This window comes from Pavona decussata, unplaced genomic scaffold (genome assembly GCF_977016875.1).
Source record: "Pavona decussata unplaced genomic scaffold, jaPavDecu1.1 SCAFFOLD_19, whole genome shotgun sequence".
Lineage (NCBI taxonomy): Eukaryota > Metazoa > Cnidaria > Anthozoa > Scleractinia > Agariciidae > Pavona > Pavona decussata.
This window is the reverse complement of record NW_028145442.1, coordinates 1,872,582-1,894,601: the sequence shown is the minus strand read 5'-3', so window position 1 is coordinate 1,894,601 and position 22,020 is coordinate 1,872,582. Positions and strand designations below refer to the sequence as shown.

The 22,020-nt window shown below is 40.5% G+C and overlaps 2 protein-coding genes and 1 long non-coding RNA gene across 5 annotated transcripts; 1 reads left to right on the top strand and 2 right to left on the bottom strand.

Annotated features, from left to right (window-relative positions):
• Positions 1 to 1,541: 1,541 nt before the first annotated feature.
• Positions 1,542 to 8,134, bottom strand: LOC146486998 (uncharacterized). The gene has a single exon (XM_085089490.1). It carries the CDS (start codon positions 8,115 to 8,117, stop codon positions 1,542 to 1,544), a length of 6,576 nt encoding a protein of 2,191 aa, XP_084945616.1. The 5' UTR covers positions 8,118 to 8,134.
• Positions 8,135 to 11,446: 3,312 nt separating this feature from the next.
• Positions 11,447 to 14,627, top strand: LOC146486997 (uncharacterized). Its single transcript, XM_085089478.1, has 3 exons — positions 11,447 to 13,043; positions 13,202 to 13,513; positions 14,167 to 14,627. Exons 1-3 carry the CDS (start codon positions 11,510 to 11,512, stop codon positions 14,625 to 14,627), a joined length of 2,307 nt encoding a protein of 768 aa, XP_084945604.1. The 5' UTR covers positions 11,447 to 11,509.
• A 3,472-nt stretch (positions 14,628 to 18,099) lies between these two features.
• On the bottom strand, positions 18,100 to 20,277 carry LOC146486996 (uncharacterized). Of its 3 annotated transcripts, XR_014858075.1 has the most exons (4): positions 19,864 to 20,277; positions 19,502 to 19,537; positions 19,072 to 19,128; positions 18,100 to 18,764 (listed from the first exon to the last, which is right to left on the bottom strand). It is a non-coding gene; the product is annotated as an uncharacterized LOC146486996 (long non-coding RNA). The 3 variants fall into 3 exon arrangements; XR_014858072.1 differs by lacking the exon at positions 19,864 to 20,277 and having other exon boundaries at positions 19,502 to 19,823; XR_014858070.1 differs by having other exon boundaries at positions 18,756 to 19,128.
• Positions 20,278 to 22,020: the final 1,743 nt, after the last annotated feature.

Here is a 22,020-nt window from a genome sequence, read left to right as displayed (position 1 = left end):
TCAGCAAAGATCGGATGCCAAAACCAAACACTCTTAACCTCCTTCTATTAAAATCAGCAATAATCTTTTTGGGCCATTTCAACAGCAAGATGCCACATCACCTCCATTTCTCCTACCACTCGCTGTCATGTAGAGCACGACACGACGCAATCAATGTGCTGTTTAAGCCGCTCCTGGATTTTGCATTGAGTTTGTTTTAAGTTTAAAAGATACAGTTGATCAAATTAGTTCCACAAAAAATTCAAATCCCCTCTCTTGCGAATTTAACGGAAAGGAAATTAAGAAAACACGTAAAATAAACCAAACGACGCCATGTTGAATTTGTTTACTCGGGATAGACTGGGAACTAGTTGATTGGTTGTAAAGGAGCCAGGGGCTAAGTTAAGGCTTTGTTCCACGCTGTTTTTCATAAGTAAGCTTTTTGATTTAAGGAAGGCTGGTTTAGGCTCATGCCGTAAATGGCAAGGAATAACAAATTATTGGGAAATGAAGATACCAACAAGAGTTACAACCATTTTCCTTGCTTAATTTTAAATGGCCTACATGTTGTTTTGCTTGCTGGGCAGGGAAAATCGTTTTGAAATTTAATTTGCATTTTGTGAGCTTTGATTAGGGGAAGTTTCTGGGTCAATCTATTTTGTACCGTCAAAGACGGGATTGCAACGAATCAAATAAGGGCCAAAAACACAAGAGTAATCTGAATTAACAATACCGTAGTCCAATTGGAAGTCTTGTTTGAGATTCACTTGCAGAAACTCTATTTTGTTTCAAAACAAAGGGAAAAAAATACGAAAAAAAATAGCGTCATATTATTTTATATCGTAAGAGACTCTATATGTACGAAAGTATTTTATGACAATTTTGTTCTTAACATATTTACATTTATTACCTGACATATGGTCTTCGCTCCAGTCTTTTGCAACAGTATTTACATTGCAGTCAGAATCGTAATGTACAGCGCAAAATGAGCTGCTCGTTTTCAACTGTTGACAGTGTGTGCGGTCCAACACCATACGCGCCAAATGAGCTTTATATTATTCCTCTAAGATCGTGCAGAAAGGATTTAACAGATTATCTAACTAATCTGGGTGTCTGTAGATGCGAATGTAAACCAGCCGTAAATTTCAACGTTTATTTGGACACGAGGCACCGTGAGACAAACTCGCAATTCCAGTTACACCGATGGGCCTTAATAAAAGTCAACTTAACTGCCGTACAAACCGTGAAAAACTAATAAACCTTAGTGAACTTAGAATTGAGGTAAAAACTCGGTGGCCCTCGTGGTAAACATTAAAGGCCACCTATGCGCATGCCCGAAACTAAATGTCTGCGCAGGGGACCCAGCTGGGAAACGCGAAGCCCAGCAGTAACATGGCTCCCCAAAATGTCCAACATTTTCTACAAAAAGGAACTAATCTTTAGGAAACACAATGTCAATGTTCCATGCTTGGTGAAAACACTTAAAAAGTTTCTTTCACTGTAAAACTCTTTCTTAACAAAGTTCTGGCTCCTCAGGCTCCTCGTCGGGGAATCCCGGTCTCTCACGCTTCTACGAGCAGCACAAGCTTGTTAACAGGTCTTTCCAGTCTGGATCCATTACTTGTCAACACTGTCACCGAAGGTACTTGGTCCTGATCATCAGGGTGAGTTTCCACCACTTTAGCCATGGGCCATCTGTTTCTAAGAGACTGGTTTTCTTTCAACAACACAACATCTCCGACCTGAAAATTTCTTCGTGGCCGAATCCACTTGTTTCTTGCTTGTAACTGCTGCAGATATTCTTTACACCATCTTGACCAGAATTCTTGAGCCATATGCTGTGTACGCCGCCACATCTTTCTGCAGTACAGGTCTTCTCTCTTGAATTCTCCAGGCGGGGGCAGCACAAGTCTTGTCTTTCCTGTAAGCAGCATACTTGGTGATAATGGTAGTGCAGAATGTGGGTCGCTGAGGGTCTCCACTGTCAGAGGTCTGTTGTTGATCGTGTATTCGGCTTCGCAAAGGAAGGTCCTTAACGAGTCTTCGTCCAGCCGACTACCATGTTCTCTGATGAGACCATTCATGACATTTCTGATTGACCTGATTTGTCTTTCCCAGACACCACCAAAATTGCTAGCAGATGCAGGGTTCTTAATCCAGTCGATGCTTTCCTTAAGGAGGTCCGCTTTGATCTCCTGGTCATCCATTTCTTCAATAGCTTTCTTGAGTTCTGCTTCTGCACCAATGAAATTCGTTCCTCTATCGCAGCGGATTTCCCTGACCGATCCCCGTCTACAGATGAAACGTCTGAGTGCATTTATAAACGAATCCGTTTCCAAAGAATCCGCCACCTCTATGTGTACTGCTCTACTTGCTAAGCAAGTAAACAGGGCTCCGTATCTCTTCACGACAGATCTTCCTCGTTGGACGTGCCAAGGGCCAAAGTAGTCGACCCCACAATAAGTAAAGGGTGGCGTTGGCTCTACGCGCGACTTTGGCAAATCTGCCATTTTCTGTTCTCCTTGGCTCCCTCGAAGGTGACGACATGTTACACATTTAGAAATAAACTGCCTGACCATCGCATTTCCGCTAACAATCCAATAGCCACAGGAACGAAGCTCGTTCAGAGTTATCCCTCTTCCGCTATGATGTGTTCTTTCATGAACATGGCTGATAATCAGTGAACTAATGTGGCTTGACTTTGGTAGGATCACAGGGTTCTTTAGAGTGGGGGGCAGATTGGCCTTCCGTATTCTTCCACCAACTCTCATAACACCATCACTGTCTAGAACTGGATCCAACATGCGGAGAGAACTTGTCTTCTTAAACAGGGCTTTCTTTTCTTTGTCTGACTTACGACTTCCATAGACGACTTTCTCTTGAACGTCTTGGAGACTTTTAATTTCTGACGGGTACTCATTTCTTTGTACGTGCTTTATGATCTCCATTTCTGCTTCTTCTAAGTCAGCTACGTTGACTCTTGTAGAATTGACATCCTTACGTCCGGCAGGTCCTTCATCAGATGCCAAACCGCTGGACACTTTTCTCTTGGCTAGGACTCTATCTCTCAGATGTCTCTTGTATTTCAGGCAAAGTGCTACAGCCATCTTTGCTTTAAACCAACTGGAGAATCGTCGAAGTCTCTTGACAATATCACTGCTCTCTTTCACCGTGCTAATGTTAACCTTAACATTTTTGACTTCAGGGGAATCTGGATCCACGTGGTCTTCATACGTTTCTTCCTTCAGCCAGCTCTTTGCAGGTTCTTTCAGGAAGTCAGGACCCGTGATCCATGCCGCCTTCTCAACAAAGTCCTTTGGAGACATACCTCTCGACCCTTCGTCAGCAGTATTCAATGCAGTTTCCACATAGTGCCATTGTGAAGGAGTAGTGTGCTCGTGGATAAGCTGAACTCTGTTAGCTACGTAGGTATGAAAACGACGAGATTCATTACTTATAAAGCCTAAAACGACTTTACTGTCCGTCCAGTAGTAGTCCTTTATGTCCTCATACTCCAATTCATCCTTTAACTTGTCACCAATATTGACAGAAATCGTGGCAGCGCCCAATTCCAATCTCGGGATACTGACTATCTTCTTCGGTGTTACTCGGGCCTTTCCCATAACAAACGACACATGTACTTTCCCTCTCTCGTCTTCAAGTCTCAAATATGAGCACTTTCCGTACCCACACGTCGAAGCATCGGACATACAGTGGAGCTGTGCCAACACAATCTTTCCGTATTCTGCGGGTTTGAAACTTCTTGGCACTTTTAAACTTTCAAGCAAGCAAAGTTCATTCCGCCATTTTTCCCATCTGCTTTTGGTTGCATCGTCAACGGGTTCATCCCAGCTGTTAGACTGACAGATGTCTTGTAATATCTTCTTTCCAACTAGTACTACCGGAGCGATGAAACCTAAGGGGTCGTAGATGGAACTAATCGTTGAAAGGATGCCTCTACGTGTGCAAGGCTTATCCTTAAGTTCAATCCTGAAGTTGAAGGTATCTGATTCGATGCACCAAATGACTCCTAATGCTCTTTCAATGGGCAACTTATCTTGGCCAAGTGAAAGGCTCTTCACATTCTCCGCTCTGTGCTCTTCAGGAATTGAGTTAATGATGCATTCAGTGTTGCCCACAAACTTAGTCAAGTTGAATCCCCCATTCCTGCAAACTGCCTTGACGTCCTTCGCTAGATCAATAGCTTTGTCTTCGGTGCTTGCAGATTTTAGGACATCATCTACATAGAAGTTCCTTCTAAGGGTGTTGGCTACCTCAGTTCCATAGTTGTCTTCGTTGTCGTCTGCTGTACGCTGAAGTGCATAGTTGGCACATGCAGGAGACGATACTGCCCCGAAAAGGTGCACAGTCATACAATACTCTTCGGCTTTCTGCTCCAAGTCTCCATTTGGCCACCACAAAAATCTGAGGAAACTTTGATCTTCCTTTCTAACTCTTACTTGAAAGAACATCTTCTCGATGTCCGCCATAAAGGCATACTTCTCCTGGCGAAATCTGGTTAGGACGCAAAGGAGGTTACTTGTAAGATCCGGTCCCTGAAGAAGCTTGTCATTCAAGGACTGTCCTTCAAATGTGGCCGAACAATCGAACACCACTCGTACTTTCGACTTCTGCGGATGATAGATCCCGTGATGAGGAAGGTACCAGGTTCTTCCAACCTCATCTTTGAACTCGTCATTCACCTTGCGAGCATATCCTTTGAAGATGATATCAGCCATAAAACTGCAGTAATCCGCACAATATCTGTCATCGGCCTTCAGACGCTTTTTTAGGCCAGTCAGACGCTTCTCTGCTTGTGCATAGTTGTTAGGGAGCTGAATGTTCTGATGCTTAAATGGGAGGGGCATCTCATAATGCAGGTCATCGAGATGAACGATGCCGCTCTCCACCGTTTCGCAGAACTTGATGTCTTCACGTGACATTGCTGTCCCCTTTTCTCGTTCAGAGAAGTCCAAGTCAAACATCTGACTAACTGCTTGTGGAGTTATCCGCTCCTTCACCTTTCTCTGTGTGACTAGATATCCCCGAGGGGTAATTATAGTATCTTCAGGGCTGAGATTGATTCGGTTGCATGTAATCTGGCTACTCAGCTGTGGATTACAGAAGGGCCCGTTGACGTACCATCCGAGGAGTGACCGAACTGCGTACGGTTCTGAATCTTTGCCGTAAACGATTTCTCTAGGACGCAGGGCGCTTGGGCAATTCAATCCAATAAGCAAACCCACTTCGATGTCTGCCATGTAGGGGGGTATCTCTGCACTGATTTTCTTCAAATGAGACATCTTGCAGATTACGTCAAGTCGAGGTATTTCATTGCGGTCTGCTGGAATCACATGCCGCGTAAACGTTCTAGGTAGGTCCAAGATCACGTCCTCTTCTTTAATGTTGGCTACCACCAGTCCTTCAATGGCCTTTGTGGTAACACTGCTCGTTCCGTGAATCGTAGTAAGGATAAGGTCAGTGTCATTTCCCTCAATGCCAAGCGCTTTCATTGACTTCTCAGTCACAAATGTCCCACCACTGGCGTTGTCTAGCAGTGCATAGACCTTTATCTTCTTTGCTGGATCACTCTTGTGAAACAAGTGAACTGGTAATATGCCCATGTTGATAGGTACATCTCCAGCTTCCGTGACATTACAGATGGCAGTGCGGTTGCTGCTAACCCGAGGTTTAGCTCCAGGTTGATTATCACTGTCGTTGTTGATCTTCTTCGCCCAATCATAGTCGTGTAGCGATGTGGGGTGTGGCCTTTTGCAAGTCTTACATGTCTGCCGCTCCTTGCAGTTTTTGGCAATGTGCTGATCACTAAAGCAACCAAAGCACAGTTTCTTCTCCACTACAAGCTCCCGTCGCTCAGTTAGAGTTTTCTTTAAAAACTGTTCACAATCATTTAGGTTGTGAGGCCTTTTGCATAAGGAACACGACGTGGACTGCTCCTTTCTACCTTCCTGCTTTAATCCCGTGGCAAGGCTTGTTCCTTTTCCTCTGCTACGTGGCCTTCGTCTGAATTTGACATGAGTGCCTTTGTCTTTCTCATCATGATGAGGTTTGGTAACATTTTCTTCTGAGAATACAGGATCTGTGGCAAGCTCAGCCTGTTTGCGGACAAATTGTGAGAACTCCTCAAAGTCAGCTATCCTTCCTTTTTCAATCTTGGTCTTATTGTTCCTTTCAGTCCATTTGCTTCGTAGATGCCTTGGTAACTTTTCCCAAAGCTGTCGCAGTACATGAGCTGTGTTCAAATCATCCATGTGAGACATGCCTCTCATGGCAGACTTTGCTTGGTCCAGAGCAATAGAGAAATTTTGGAGAGCTGAGCCATCGTTTGCTCTGATTGGTTGCCATGAAGACAGTTTGGTGATGTGGGCATTTGCAATCTTGAATGGATCTCCAAACTGTCTCTTTAGCAGTCCCTTGGCTTCTTTGTAGGATCCTTCCGATTTTCTCTGAAGACAACCATTGATAACTTCTTTAGCTTTACCAGAAGTGTACTGACCCAGAAAATACAGCCTTTCACAGGAGTCTTCAACCTTCGATTCAATCAAAGACTCAAAGGCAGTCATAAATGCGGGAAATTCCATAGCGTCACCGTAAAACATTGGAGGCTCAGTTGATGGAAGAAGGCTCCTTGCTTGCTGGGAAACCATAATTCGAGACAATTCCGTCTGCTTTCTTTGAATGTCTACAATATCTTGAAAGGTATTGTCCTGGACTGTCAAGGGATTAACAGACAAACTTGCTGAACGACTTGGAGGGCTATAAACACGTTGGGGTGTCTGTGGGATCCCCTGTGATTGATCTCTGATAGAATATACAACTGCACGCCCGTCTACGAAATGGGGTTGAGTTGACGAAATATGTGCACTTGTGGGAATTTCACTGGGGTTCACTACACGCCCAGGAGTCACAATGTCTACATGGGTTTCAAAGTCAAAGCCTGAATTTCCTGATCTGCATGCTGTCATTGGGCTTGTGTAAATGGGGCCTGTTTGCTCTGTAGTATATCCACTAAGAGGATTTGCTTTAGTGGGGTACTGGTGCCCTGAGACGTGATTGCCAGAAGAATGTGCTGGAAGAGACTTTGAAGCAGGTTCTAAAATTGGAATGGCGTTCGATGAGGATGAACTAATCATCATTGCTGCCGTTGTCATCGTTACAACCGACCCTGGCGTTGACAGGGAGTTAATGTTTGTATCCTTCGTAACGTTGGCTGGGAGTAGACTGGACACTGGGAATATTGGAAGCTTTTGTGTCTGTAAACATGTAGGTGTGGAAACCCACTCTTCACTGTTCATTTGTTCATAAATCCTTTCTTCTTCCTTTGCCTTAGCTAGACTTTTCCTAAGCTCCAATTGTTCCTCGGCCATTTTCAGTGCCTGTTTTTCCTTCAGAAAAGCTGCCTCAACTTCTAAAGCTGCAACCCTAGTCTTGGCTTTTATCAATTTCGCATTAGATGAAAGTGAAGACAAATTAGAACGTCCAGAGTGATTAGACTTTCTAGAGCGATGAGACTTGTTAGAAGCAGCAGAATTTAATTCAGCAGACTGAAGCTCTTTCGCCTTAGACAAATATTCACAGACAGACTGTTTAAACTTAAACACATCTCCATCATGAACTTCATACCATGAATTAGCACTGGCAATATCTGATTCATTCTCTAACACTTCGAGGAAATTATCCTGAGCAACTTGTAGCTTGACAAGTAAATTGTTTAAACCTTCCGTTTCAGATGACACAAACTCAAAATTGTTAAGATCAACAAGAAGAGGCTTCATTTTGTTTATCTGCCTAGTCACGTGGCGAAGAGCCACAGTTCTACGCTCTTTTAACCTTTGTATCTCGTACTGTTTACCTTTATCCGTTGTAATTTTCTTCCTTGCGCCCGATTCTAACTCCGCGGCACCTTTCTCCGTCGATTTCTCCTCCATATTCAGTGAACCTTGAACCTTAACTGAATCATGAAGCCGTATTTTTGAAGCCGCATCCGTCGGTGGAGTGTTAAGCGGTGAAATGGCGCGAAACGAAGCCGTGTCAATTGAAGGCGAACGCGAACGATAACCTTTGAAAATTCCTTCTTCACCATAAGCCATTGTAGATTCCATGTTTTCGTTTTCCATGCCCGTAATTATCCGTGAAAGTTGCAATAGAAAAACCAAGTAAGCCGTATTTATCCTTGTAAACCACACATCCATCGACAAACCATGCTTGAGGTCGAGTTTTTACTGTAGATGCGAATGTAAACCAGCCGTAAATTTCAACGTTTATTTGGACACGAGGCACCGTGAGACAAACTCGCAATTCCAGTTACACCGATGGGCCTTAATAAAAGTCAACTTAACTGCCGTACAAACCGTGAAAAACTAATAAACCTTAGTGAACTTAAAATTGAGGTAAAAACTCGGTGGCCCTCGTGGTAAACATTAAAGGCCACCTATGCGCATGCCCGAAACTAAATGTCTGCGCAGGGGACCCAGCTGGGAAACGCGAAGCCCAGCAGTAACAGTGTCAGTGGAAGTCGAGGCTTAGGGACACGGATTAACGAGGCTGATAATATTATCAATCGCGCCGGATTGCATTCTCTCTCAGAGGAAGACAGGGAAAGGATTACCGTATGTCCAAAGCAAAGATACGAATTAACAACGGATTACCAGAAGTTAAAATCCAGTTGTTCTCACCCATCTCACAGAGGTGAAGCGAAAAAATTAAAAAATCCTCGTCGGGCAAACAAACAGGTGTCGGAAGAAATATATCAGGAGTTTCAAGTTTCAGTTCCAATAGGATCCGGTAAGTACAATAAGCCAATATTTAAATTATTCTCGCAATTCACCTATCTATTTTTGGTAATTAATTCACTCTTTACATGTTACCTATAGATATTTTCACCTTACGTGTAGTTTCTTATCAGTTCGGAAATCTCTGCTAATTTGACAGATGCGTTGTTTTGTTACAATGTAACAAACATCTCTTTCAATTGAAATCAACATTTCAAATATTTTTTATTAGCCCTGTGTAACACTTGTCGAAAAGGCCATTCAAGCAGATTTAGAGTGGAGGATGCTACCTCAAAATCTGAGGACGAGCTTAAGGTGAATGTTTTGAATTAAAAGTAAGATTACTGTTCCCTTGGACGATATATAACTTCTTTATTTATTCGACCCGGAAACAATTTTGTGATCATGTCAATAGAGTTTTTTAAAAACTCTCAAAAGAGTTGGCCGTTGCAGATTCTACGTAACGTGATGTTATTTGTTTATTCTCTGATTAGCGTTCTTGACGGTCCGGCAGCTCCTCCTTCCCGTCTCCTATCATATTTTTCAAGATATCAAAGCGGAGACCGCAATTAATCGGATTTCGCCACAATGTTCGTCGGTCTCTAAGGGCGGGACGAGGCGGGGTAGGGTGGAAAGTGCCCCCAAACCCTCTGTATTTGCTTACCAAACAAAGGTTTGGGTAGGGTGGCTACCGGTACAGCAGCCTGCCAAAACATCGTTTATTTACACATTGTAAGATGTCAAGCCACGTGACTAAAATTTTATACATCGTATTATTTCCTAATAAAAAAAAGTCGTGGAATTTGGTTACTATCAATGGTCACCCCTTTCACGGGTAGAAAAGGAATAATAAGTTCCTGTTAATGGTTTTTAGCTCCCCCTGCCTTGCTTTTGTCAAAAAGTAAATAATAATAATAATAATAATAATTATAATGATGATGATGATGATGATGATGATAATGATAATGATAATGATAATGATAATGATAATGATAATGATAGTGATAATAATAATAATAATAATAATAATAATAATAATAATAATAATAATAATAATAATAATAATCCGTTAACACCTTTAATAAGAGTTGTTTTTCATTAAGGACCGTAATTTAACTTCCAAATATATTTTTAGTGATGATACGATCATATTATTTTTTTTATTACGGATAAGAATATTATTGAAACTTTTTTTTTTCCTCCAAAAAAATTTGTGCTTGAAAATAGTCTTTTTTTTTTTTTGATCGAAAAGAATTGTAAATAGGTTTTAATAGCTCTTTTTTTTCTACTTTTAACTTGTAAATAACAATTTGCTTGGAATATTTTAATAAAGAAATTATAATATTTATAAAAAAAATAAAATAATAATAATAATAATAATAATAATAATAATAATAATAATAATAATTTTATCTTTTTTTTTTTTTAACAACAACAAAAAAACAAAAAAAGAAATAAAACCCAACGCTTAACCGGTAACAAATACCAAGTAGCTATAGCTGCAAAGGATGTCCCGAAAATGGTTGCATTTTCTCCACTTATACAGTCGGCTCCCGATAACTCGAACCCTCGCTAATTCGAACCAATTTTCTTTTCCTTTCAGGTCATTTTCTATATAATTTTACCCTCGATAACTCGAACCTTTTTCAATTTCCCTTGAAGGTTCGAGTCATCGGAAGTCGACTGTATTTCAATCGGAGAGGATTGAAATGTTCCACATCTTTCGTGTCCAACCCTGGTTAGCTCTTCACCACGGTGAAAAACAGGGTCGGAATTCTTCACTTTCACATTAACTGTCCATTTATTAGCACGAGCACATTTGTCACGTTTTAATTAAGGGCTTGAATCAATATTGAAAATTAATACAGTCGATTCCCGATAACTTAAACCCTCGCTAACTCGAACCTGGCGCTAACACGAACCAATTCTCCCATCCTTTCAGGTCATTTTCTACATAATTTTACCTTCGATAACTCGAACTCCCAATAACTCGAACCTTTTTCAATTTCCCTTGAAGGTTCGAGTTATCGGGAGTCGACTGTGTGTATGATTTTATCCAGAAAAATTTCAGGTACTTTTATTGAACTGGAAACAAAAGAAAACAAACAACTGGTACACACAATATGTTCTATTGAATATTGTCATTAATTAAGTCACTCCTATCTATAAAGGATGAAGTGGAAAACACTGGAAAGGAAGGCAGTGATTTATCTCCAGTAAACGAACCTAGTGGATTCAACTCTACTGAGTTAGACTTTGAAGGCAACATTAACTTATCACTTTCTGCTTCTTCTGAGTTTGAATGCACACTAAACAGCACTGTTACTGACCTTAAAGAAGAAGATGAAGAGATTAGCTTTTGGGTAGATAAAGAACAGCATCAGCAAGAGAAACGTGCAGTCTTGAATGAAGCATTGGCACATATATCAGATGGAAGAGTTAGTCCGATAGCTTCGACTCTAAATTCGAATTGGGAAAGTATATCAAGCACACAAAAGGCCTACTACCTGCAGAAAGTGGGTCAAGTTCTCACCGAGGTGTTAACAACCATTGCATCAGATCAAGAAGAGAAAGTGTTGAAAGCATTGAGGCGTTCCTTAGATACGACTCTTGTCAAAAAAGGAAACGAAAGCAGAGCATGTTCTGTCAAAGAAGACGTGACTACAGACCAACTGTCGATTTTGCTGAGGGTGTATCATGAAGCGGAAAGTCGACATACTCGATTGCAAATTCTATCAATGTTTGCGAAACATTTTTCAAAGAAGGAGATCAGAGAAATGATTCCAGGTCCTAGCAAATGGCAGATCGATCAAGCCCGTCGCCATGCTGCAGAAGAAGGACCAGGACAACCAGTGGTGTCCGTGCCCATTAAACGGACACGCCTTGATCCGGTGAAAACAAATCACTTCGTCAACTTTATTGCTAGTGCAAATTTTATACAGGACGTTGCCTACGGAACTAAAGAATTAAAGCTAGATTCTGGGGAGAAAATCACCATTCCGAATGTGATAAGAACGATGATACCTTCACGAATTATCAAGCAATACATTTCGTATTGCCAAGAAACAGAGTTTAAACCCGCCAGTGAAAGATCATTGTATAGAATCATCGATGCGTGCGCCGCATCCAAGCAGAAATCGCTTCAGGGTTTAGATTATTTCTTAACGGAGGGGGCACAGGCGTTCGAGTCGTTCGAACGTGTGATTATCGTGCTTGAAGAAGGTGGTGCAACTTCGATTTGGGGAAAGGAAGCCAAGAAAATCTTAAAAGAGGCCAAGCGTTATCTCAAAACTGACTTCAAGAGCCATGTTGGACCCGAGGAAAGATGTGTTGACCACTGCACTGGTTTCAGTCTCAGCGACACTCACAACGACACGTTCGCTCAACATTGTGATCACACCCATGATGTGTCTTGCCCCTCATGCAGCCAGCTAGATGAGGTTTTATCTACTGTTATGGGCATGATCAATGCCCCGGAGCTTACTCTAACAGATGAACAGCAAAGTCAGGTTACATTTGATGTGACCCATGCAGTGGAGGCAATCGCTAATTGGAAAGCGCACATGCTTCGAACTGTCAACCAAGAGCAAGCCAAGGAAGAAACTCTCGGTGCACTTAACGATCAAAGCGTTCTCGTAATTATGGACTGGGCAATGAAATATCTGCCCCAGCGCTACCGAGAGCAAATGAGCGATTATTACGGAAAGCGAGGAAAAAGTTGGCATGTTGCTTGCGTTGTTTTCAAAACTGGGGAGAACGAATTCAATGTTGAAACCATTGTGCACATATTTGATAGCTGTATACAGGATTGGTTTTCCGTTGCATCCATCGTGGAGCACGTTCTTGTTACCATCAAGCAAGACCACCCCAACGTGGAGATGGCTTATCTGAAATCTGACAATGCCGGATGCTACCATAATGCCTCACTGATTCTGTCCCTGAAGTCCATTGGAGAGAGGGCAGGCATAAGTGTGAGAAGGTATGACTTTTCAGATCCACAATGGGGAAAGGACGTTTGTGATAGGAAGATCGCTCCAATGAAAGGTCACATACAGAGATGGGTAAACGAAAAGCACGATGCTATCACAGCCGTTGACATGAAGGAGGCATTGGAATCTTATGGTGGTGTCCGTGGGTGCAGAATAGCAGTTGCAGAAGTAGATGTAGCAATGGCAACTAAGCCAGTAGAATGGAAAGGGATTAGCGCTCTGTTCAACTTTGAGTTTCTTGCCTCCGGAATTAGGGCTTGGAAAGCTTACGGTGTGGGTGAAGGTCAGTTGTTTCCATATGATGAAGAAAGTAGATCTCTGCAGGGTCCAACTGGTCTTCATATCATTGTGCCTCTTACGTCTCTCACCCCACTGTCAACGCCAGGGCTGCTAATGGTAGAAGCGAAACATACTAATTCGCAAGACCTTTTATGTGTGAAGAAGAAGGTTGTGTGGCCACATTTCGAACCCAGGGGGATCTCCAAGGCCACATGGATACTGGGCGACATGTGAGAGTGACGGAGCGCGAGACTGTTTACGATTTAGCACGAAAAGAATGGGCAGAAAAGGTCACGGGAATACAGTCAACGCACGTTGGAGAAACAGGGCACGCACGACCAAGTAGTCATTCGATGTCAACACGAAAGGCACCGCTACAGGGTTGGGCTCTAAAACGGCAACGAAAGGGTCAGAGAGCAACCGAAAACGAGAAGAGGTTTCTGTTGGAAAAGTTTAATAGAGGGGTGACAACTGGTAAGTTATACTTCAAAGATCAAGTAGTGATTATCACATTTAATGAAAAGATACGTCCTACTTCCTGAATTTAGCACGTTGAAGAACCCCAACCTTTGCGATACAGATCAGAATGGCCGTTCTTGATTAAAACCTCTCCGAATTGAGATCTTGTAAACGCGCAGACTTGATCAATAATCCCATCTCTTGTCTTCTTTTTACAAGTCTATTCCCAAGTACGTAGGGGTCAGTTTCTCCTTCCTTTTCACCTGCAGTGGATGTGAGTTTATAAATCACGTCATCTAATGTTTCACCGGTTTATTTGTTTGATCTAAGAAAATCAGTACAATAGCCCAATTTCGACATATTAAAATTCAGCCGAAATTAATAGACCTCCAGCATTGAGCTCTGGGAAATAAACCCCACAAGCTCTGTTGTTATTCCCCGGAGCGTCGAGCTGAGGTCTATTGTCTCAGGAATTTTAATATATCGAAACTAGTGAATTGATCTCAACTATTCAGAACAATCTGAGGAGCCATGGAACTATGAAATGACTTTAAAAAAATAATTAAATTAAAGATTTGAGAAACTAAAAACTTTTGTCAGGAGGCTGCCAAATGTGATTCAGTTATTTGAGAATGTAACCAATAGGTATGTTTAATTTGCTACTGAAGGAAACAAAGAAGATCCAGCAAAGGTGGCAAAAGAAATGAGAGTTGCTAGGGACGAGAGTGGTAAGCTTTGTTTTGCTCCAGAAGAATGGCGAACAGCTAGCTATTTCTCACGACTTGCAGCAACGCAACGTCAGAAAAAAGCACCCGGAGAACTACTTGTTGAACAAGCAGAAGCCATCAGTGAAGAAGACCTCCAAGCATGGGAAACAGAGAGACAGCTGCAAGAACTGCAGACAGCGGTATACCAAGAGGTCGACTTACGGCATCCAATTGAATACAATGGCCATGACATCTGTGGCCTTGCAAAGCGGGGCATGCTAAAATCAAAATTTAAGGTTGCGCAACTAAAAGAAATTTGCTTTCTCTTTGAAATAAGAATTGAGGGGCCTGCGAATCGAAAAGACTCTTACGTGAAGCCACTCGAAGATCTGGTACAAACCTGCAGTTGTTTTAAGGAATGACTTGTGGATTCTGTTAACAAACCGGATTACTGGGAAAAAATGCTTGGCATGAGCAAAGGAAACAAAACAAAGCAAAAATCGGGGTTAATACAGCCAAAACTAATTTTTTGTGAATTTGTTGTGTAAGTTTTCAATAACAGCTTTTATAACCCAAAAGCGCATACTCCTAAGGGCCTTCTGGTGTACATGACAAGCCGGAAAGATAAGTCCAACGTTTTTATTAAAGCAAATGACGTATTCAGTGAGGGCTTCTAGTAGGTAAATAATTCGCTTCTCGGCATGTGTTCATTGACAGACCAACGGAACTAGCAAAGTTCAAAATACGTAAACAAAAACAAACATGTCTTGAAAAAGGCAGTTATCTGTAGGTAAAAGGAAATTCCAACCCAAAGAAGATCTGCAAGGAAAATTTTCTTTTCTTAATATCAAGCGCACATTTTTCGTTAGTTATCTTTGCTTTGCGGTAAAGGTAGCGATTATATTTCAGCTTTCCTCAGTGATTCAGAGGGGAACGTGTCCAGTAGAGAGATTAACCTTGGAAAGTCAATTAATTGAGTAATAACTGTGATCAGTTTGCTTATACATTGTCCAGAGATTTGTTTTACTAGTGTTATGTAGTCCAAGCGTCAAATAACGGTACTTCTTTCGAAGTTACTAAACGGAAACTTTCTTATATAAGCATTGTTATTTTTGGTGTTAAATTCAACAACCTCAAATGTTCATGCTTTAGCGTGCTTTAGCGAGTTGTGAAGAACGCATGAGTTGAATATCTCGAGAGAAGTATAAGAGTTTATTTATGGGAGAGCATCTCTGATTTCTTGACGGTGGAAATGTACATCAAAAGCCGCGCACTAAAAAAAAAAACAATGAAGCTATTTTTTCACGCTTTTGCGCGGTTCTTCTGGCTCTATTTTGAGCGTGATTCGTTCATGTCATTATTTGTTCAGATCTTGAGCTGTTTATTGCAACAAACAGACGTTTCTAGCAACAATGCGACGGCGATAGGCCCTTCCCTGTCCCCTCCCTACCCAAAGTAAAAATTAGTAGGTCCCAGTCCCTTGAGAGCGATCCAACTCAAAATGGCGTCGATTTGTTTAGTTCGTATTTCTTTTCAAATTTTCGTTTTGTTAACTTGGCCAGAGAGGGATTCTGATTTTTTTGGGACCACTTTAGTCAACTGCATATATTAAACCGTGGAGAAATCCAATGTGGAATCCAAGAGCTGCTTAATCGGCACATTTCTTGCGTCGTGTCGTGCTGTACATGACATCGAGTGGTAGGATTAACGGAGGTAATGTAGCATCTTGCTGTTTGAATGGCCCAAAAAGATTATTGCTGATTGTGATAGAGAGAAGGTAAGAGTGTTTGGTTTTGGCATCCGATTTTTGCTGAACTTTTAGTTGTGTGTTCTGTGTGAAGTCGAAAATGGCTAATTTCTTGCTCACTCGCAGATACGAAATATAGGTATTCCAAAACTAAAAGGTGTAAACTGACTTGTGCTTATTTCGCATATCTCTGGCTTTTTACAAGAAGTTCTATGTCCATTTATATCAGATACAACACACGAACTCCGTTCGCTAAATTTTAGAGTTTTTGCTGGCCGTCAAATTTGGGTCAAATTTACCAGAAAAACTAGGGCCTGAGGGGGTGATGGCGAGTGGATCTCATATCTCCTATACCAAAACACTTGAAGAGCAAACTTGATGGATCATTATCAGTAGCTGGGCACAGACCCTTATATAAAAAGGGCTAGTAATATAACAAATGACCACCGTATATAACTCAGTGCCAACAAACGACCCTATATAAATACATAACTGAAAAAAGACCTTACATAAGTTAACGGCTTCCAACATTCCTCATAAACGTGAATTGTAAGAGTCCTTGATTATAAGACTTCTCATAAGCGGCGATTATAAGACGCCTTATATAACGGCGATTATAAGACATGCGCGATTATAAGACGCCTTATAAACGGCGATTATAAGACTCCTTGCAAACCGCGATTATAAGACGCCTTATAAACGGCGATTATGAGACATATTACAAACGGCGATTATAAGACGCCTTATAGTAAACGGCGATTATAAGACGCCTTATAAACGGCGCTTATAAGACGCCTTACAAACCGCCATTATAACACTCCTTATAAACCGCGATTTTAAGACGCCTTATATCCAGACATATTACAAACGGCGATTATAAGACGGCTTATAAACGGCGATTATAAGACGCCTTATAAACCGCGATTTTAAGACGCCTTACAAACCGCGATCATAAGACGCCTTATGAACAGGGATCATAAGACTCCTTACAAACCGCGAATGTAAGACTCCTTATAAACCGCGATTATAAGACGCCTTATGAACAGGGATTATAAGACGCCTTATAAACCGCGATTATAAGACTCCTTATAAACGGCGATTAAAAAACTCCTTACAAACTGCGATTATAAGACTCCTTATAAACCGCGATTATAAGACGCCTTATAAACAGGGATTATAAGACTCCTTACAAACCACGAATGTAAGACTCCTTATAAACCACGAATGTAAGACTCCTTACAAACCACGAATGTAAGACTCCTTACAAACCGCGATTTTAAGACGCCTTATAAACGGCGATTATAAGACACCTTATGAACAGGGATTATAAGACTCCTTATAAACCGCGATTTTAAGACGCCTCATAAACTGCAATTGACTCCTTATAAACGGCGGTTATAAGACGCCTTATAAACGGCGATTATAAGACACCTTATGAACAGGGATTATAAGACTCCTTACAAACCACGATTTTAAGACGCCTTACAAACCGCGATTATAAGACTCCTTAAAAACGGCGATTATAAGACGCCTTATGAACAGGGATTATAAGACTCCTTATAAACCGTGATTATAAGACGCCTTATAAACGGCGATTATAAGACATCAGTCTTACAAACCGCGATTATAAGACTCCTTATAAACCGCGATTTTACGACGCCTTGCAAACCGCGATTACAAGACTCCTTAAAAACGGCGATTATAAGACGCCTTATGAACAGGGATTATAAGACTCCTTATAAACCGCGATTATAAGACTCCTTACAAACCGCGATTTGAAGACTCCTTATAAACAGCGATTATAAGACATCTTACAAACGGCGATTATAAGACGCTTTATAAACGGCGATTATAATACTCCTTACAAACGGCGATTTAAGACTCTTTACAAACGGCGATTATAAGACGCCTTTAACGCCGTTTCTAAGATTTCTTATCAAATGGATCGTAAGAACGCTAAACCTTATGAACGCTTTTGCTAATTCCATACGAAAACTGTTCTTTCGGAACACGTTTTCGTTACGAAAATCGACCTTTAACTCGTTAGATTAAGGGTCCTTACGCTTTAAGATTTGTCGATTTACGAACCCGTGAAGTCGTCTGCCCCCATAGCACACAATTACCATATCTTTCATGTAGGTTTTGCTAAGTTTTATTTCTTAATACTAACCCATTATTACATTAATAAATAGTAAATAAAACAAAGTAATCAATAGTGTTTCTTTTAAAAATGCCTAATTTAGATTCAAATGTCAACCCATCAAAAAGCATGAAATTTGATTTTCGGTTCTTTTCCGAAAAATAAGTGGACATTGTTATCTGTTTTAGGAAAGTTACAATTAAATATTGGAAATACCGTCACAAAAATCTTATCGGGTGAGATGATTTAAGCATCTTTGTGCTTCTAATAATCTGGGCGTTTTTCACACCCAAACCCTGGGTTATCGTAAACTTTAATTCTAAGTTAATAACTAATCAATACGGATGATGCACAGGATTCTGTCATATGGGAACGAGAATAGTAAAAGTTAGACTATTTTGTAGCATTTCCAATTGGGTATTTATTACCGGTACATAAACAGTGGATCTCGATCGAATCGCACAATCTTCAAAAAAGAAAGTGACCATCTAAGGAAAGCCAAACAAAATACAATGGAAACAGGGCCTGGTTTATCGAGTAACGATAAACCGAGCTTAACGATGCCTTTGGCAAGTGTTCTAGATGAAAAAAAATTATTTACACAAAAAAAACAGCAAAAGGCGTAATGCGTTGTAATAAAAATAATTATGTTTCTTGGTTGTTGAATGTCACCTATGAAGTAAAAAAAAAGAGAGAGAGAACATACGGCATGAGTCTATTGTAGTTTTCGGGTTGGGTATTTCATCCTTATTTTACTTACATGAACAAATGTACAATCAAATTGTTTTTCAACTAATTTGGACTTTTGCACCGAATTTAAGCCCTCCATGCCCACTAGTTGGTTTTGCGAAATCAATGCTCGTTTAATGGCAGGATCCTTGTTGCTAAGGCCTTATTCACGGAGAACAGAACAGTACTGCACATTTAAAAAAAAAAAACAGAAAAACCCATAGTGAGTGATGCACATAGTGATACTTACAGCTCCGCTGTTGTCTTGGTCATCATTGTCCAGTCGGGGCCGTTTAGAGGTTTCTCCCTAAAAGGAATTAAAAACCAAAACCCAAAGAAACTCATTACGTATACAACACAATAGTACAACAATATGGAGTTCTAACATCTTAAAACAGTTCTCATGCTATCACTAAAGCACATCAACATAACAATTCCTTTTGCATTCTGGAAGAAAAGTCACTGTAACGTGGCTTGATGGCTAGCTGGCTATTCTAACCACACTTTTCGACAGCTTAAAAGTTAAGACGAGTGGGAGAACTTGCTATTCTTGCAGTTTTTAAGATATCCTGCGAATACTTTGTGAAATGGTTGGTCTGACAATGCAAGGAATGTCAGAAGGCCAGTCACTTCTTAGATTATTCTTTGCGTTGATTTTATGTTTCTTTCAAATTACTGACCTGCTTTTGGATAGCAAGGAGTCTCTTCTGTCGCACCTGAAAAATATTCCCACAAATTATCAGCTTACATTCAAGCAACAAGTTCACCTCAATACCATTTGAGTGTACCGCATTGATGAAAAAATAAGATCGTTTAAAGGTAAGTATTGCATGCTGTATACAACACATCCCCAAGTCTCATCTCCTTCTTTGACTTTTTTTTCATTTCATATACTCTTCGCTTAAAAAATAATTTCTCTATGTGTAAATAGAGTACATGTAAATACGTTTTACACAAAATCTCTGTAGCTTGTTATACTGATCTCCTTTTAAAGTTATATGATGTCACGTTTTATTGATTTAGACAAAAGATTATTTAGTACCTGCTCATATTCAGGGCTGTCCCTCTCAGTTTCATCCAAATCTTCCTGAAAAACACATTTTTTATTTGCATATAAATAACTAGAATATCCCGCAGAATAATAGTTCATGTTTTGTTTTTGTACAGAGCAATACTCTGTGGCCCTATTACCTCCTTTGGAATCACGTTTACTCCCAATCAAAGGGAAGGGGAGTGGACGACTAATAGAATTGGGGTTCCATCTACAAGTGTTTATTCATTAATCAGAAGAAAAAAATTCAATATAAATGTGGTGTTACGTACAAGACTTAGTAGTGACCAGTGACTGTCATTTACTTCGGACCATTTTAAATATATAAGTGGATGTTAAAATTAATTATCCCCTAAGGAATACAATTTTCTAGCGAAAGTGTGTCTAGCATTTTAATTAGTTAAGAAACAGGACCGACTCAAGATAGCAAGTGATTCATTGGCATCACTTGCCATATAATAGTCATCGGATTCAAATACTTAAAGACTCCCTTTGCAATCGAGTTATTGAAGGCCATCGGAGTCAGGTTTCTCAAAAACCGCTAGCACGTGTACAGCTACTTCCTCTTATTAAAAAGTAACTGATCAGGGGAATCAGTGATTGAATCTCGTGTTCGAAGGTGGCTCTTGCTTCTGAAACATTGTACGTAAACGCTAGGCGGTTACTAGCCAACTTTTCGTTGGCTCATGTTGTATTACGCGAATTTGATGTCATTTGAAAACCCAGAAACCTTTGCCTGCGAACAGAAACATAAAACAGTAATTGTGTTGTTTTGCTATAAATTATTATCCTGTGCAGTAAATTGTTGATTAATGCCTGTTACCAGAGACAGAGTTGGCCGGAATAAATTATTGAAACTTGAAAAAATTAATGTTAATCTACATGTAACGTTTTTCAAGTTTTTTGCATTTTTGTTTCCAAAACGAGCTACAATTAACAGATCATGAGTTGTTCCTTTCAATAATTGAGTTGATTTCTTTCCTCTCGTTGTTCTAGAATTATTTTGTAGCTATGTGAAGGTCTTACATTGTATTTCAAAGAGGTCAAAAACCCCATGACACTTCCCCGTTAACAAAGGGCAGCCTGGCAATGTTTATAATCCCTGTTCATAAGGGGTCTTATAATCGCGGGTTATAAGGAGTCTTACATTCGCGGTTTGTAAGGAGTCAAATAATCCCTGTTCATAAGGCGTCTTATGATCGCGGTTTGTAAGGCGTCTTAAAATCGCGGTTGATAAGAAGTGTTATAATCGCGGTTTATAAGGCGTCTTATAATCGCCGTTTATAAGCCGTCTTATAATCGCCGTTTGTAATATGTCTGGATATAAGGCGTCTTAAAATCGCGGTTTATAAGGAGTGTTATAATGGCGGTTTGTAAGGCGTCTTATAAGCGCCGTTTATAAGGCGTCTTATAATCGCCGTTTACTATAAGGCGTCTTATAATCGCCGTTTGTAATATGTCTCATAATCGCCGTTTATAAGGCGTCTTATAATCGCGGTTTGTAAGGAGTCTTATAATCGCCGTTTATAAGGCGTCTTAAAATCGCGGTTTATAAGGAGTCTTACATTCGTGGTTTGTAAGGAGTCTTATAATCTCTGTTCATAAGGCATCTTATAATCGCGGTTTGTAAGGAGTCTTATAATCCCTGTTCATAAGGCGTCTTATAATCGCGGTTTATAAGGAGTCTTATAATCGCGGTTTCTAAGGAGTTTTTTAATCGCCGTTTATAAGGAGTCTTATAATCGCGGTTTATAAGGCGTCTTATAATCCCTGTTCATAAGGCGTCTTATAATCGCGGTTTATAAGGAGTCTTACATTCGCGGTTTGTAAGGAGTCAAATAATCCCTGTTCATAAGGCGTCTTATGATCGCGGTTTGTAAGGCGTCTTAAAATCGCGGTTTATAAGGCGTCTTAAAATCGCGGTTTATAAGGCGTCTTAAAATCGCGGTTGATAAGAAGTGTTATAATCGCGGTTTATAAGGCGTCTTATAATCGCCGTTTATAAGCCGTCTTATAATCGCCGTTTGTAATATGTCTGGATATAAGGCGTCTTAAAATCGCGGTTTATAAGGAGTGTTATAATGGCGGTTTGTAAGGCGTCTTATAAGCGCCGTTTATAAGGCGTCTTATAATCGCCGTTTACTATAA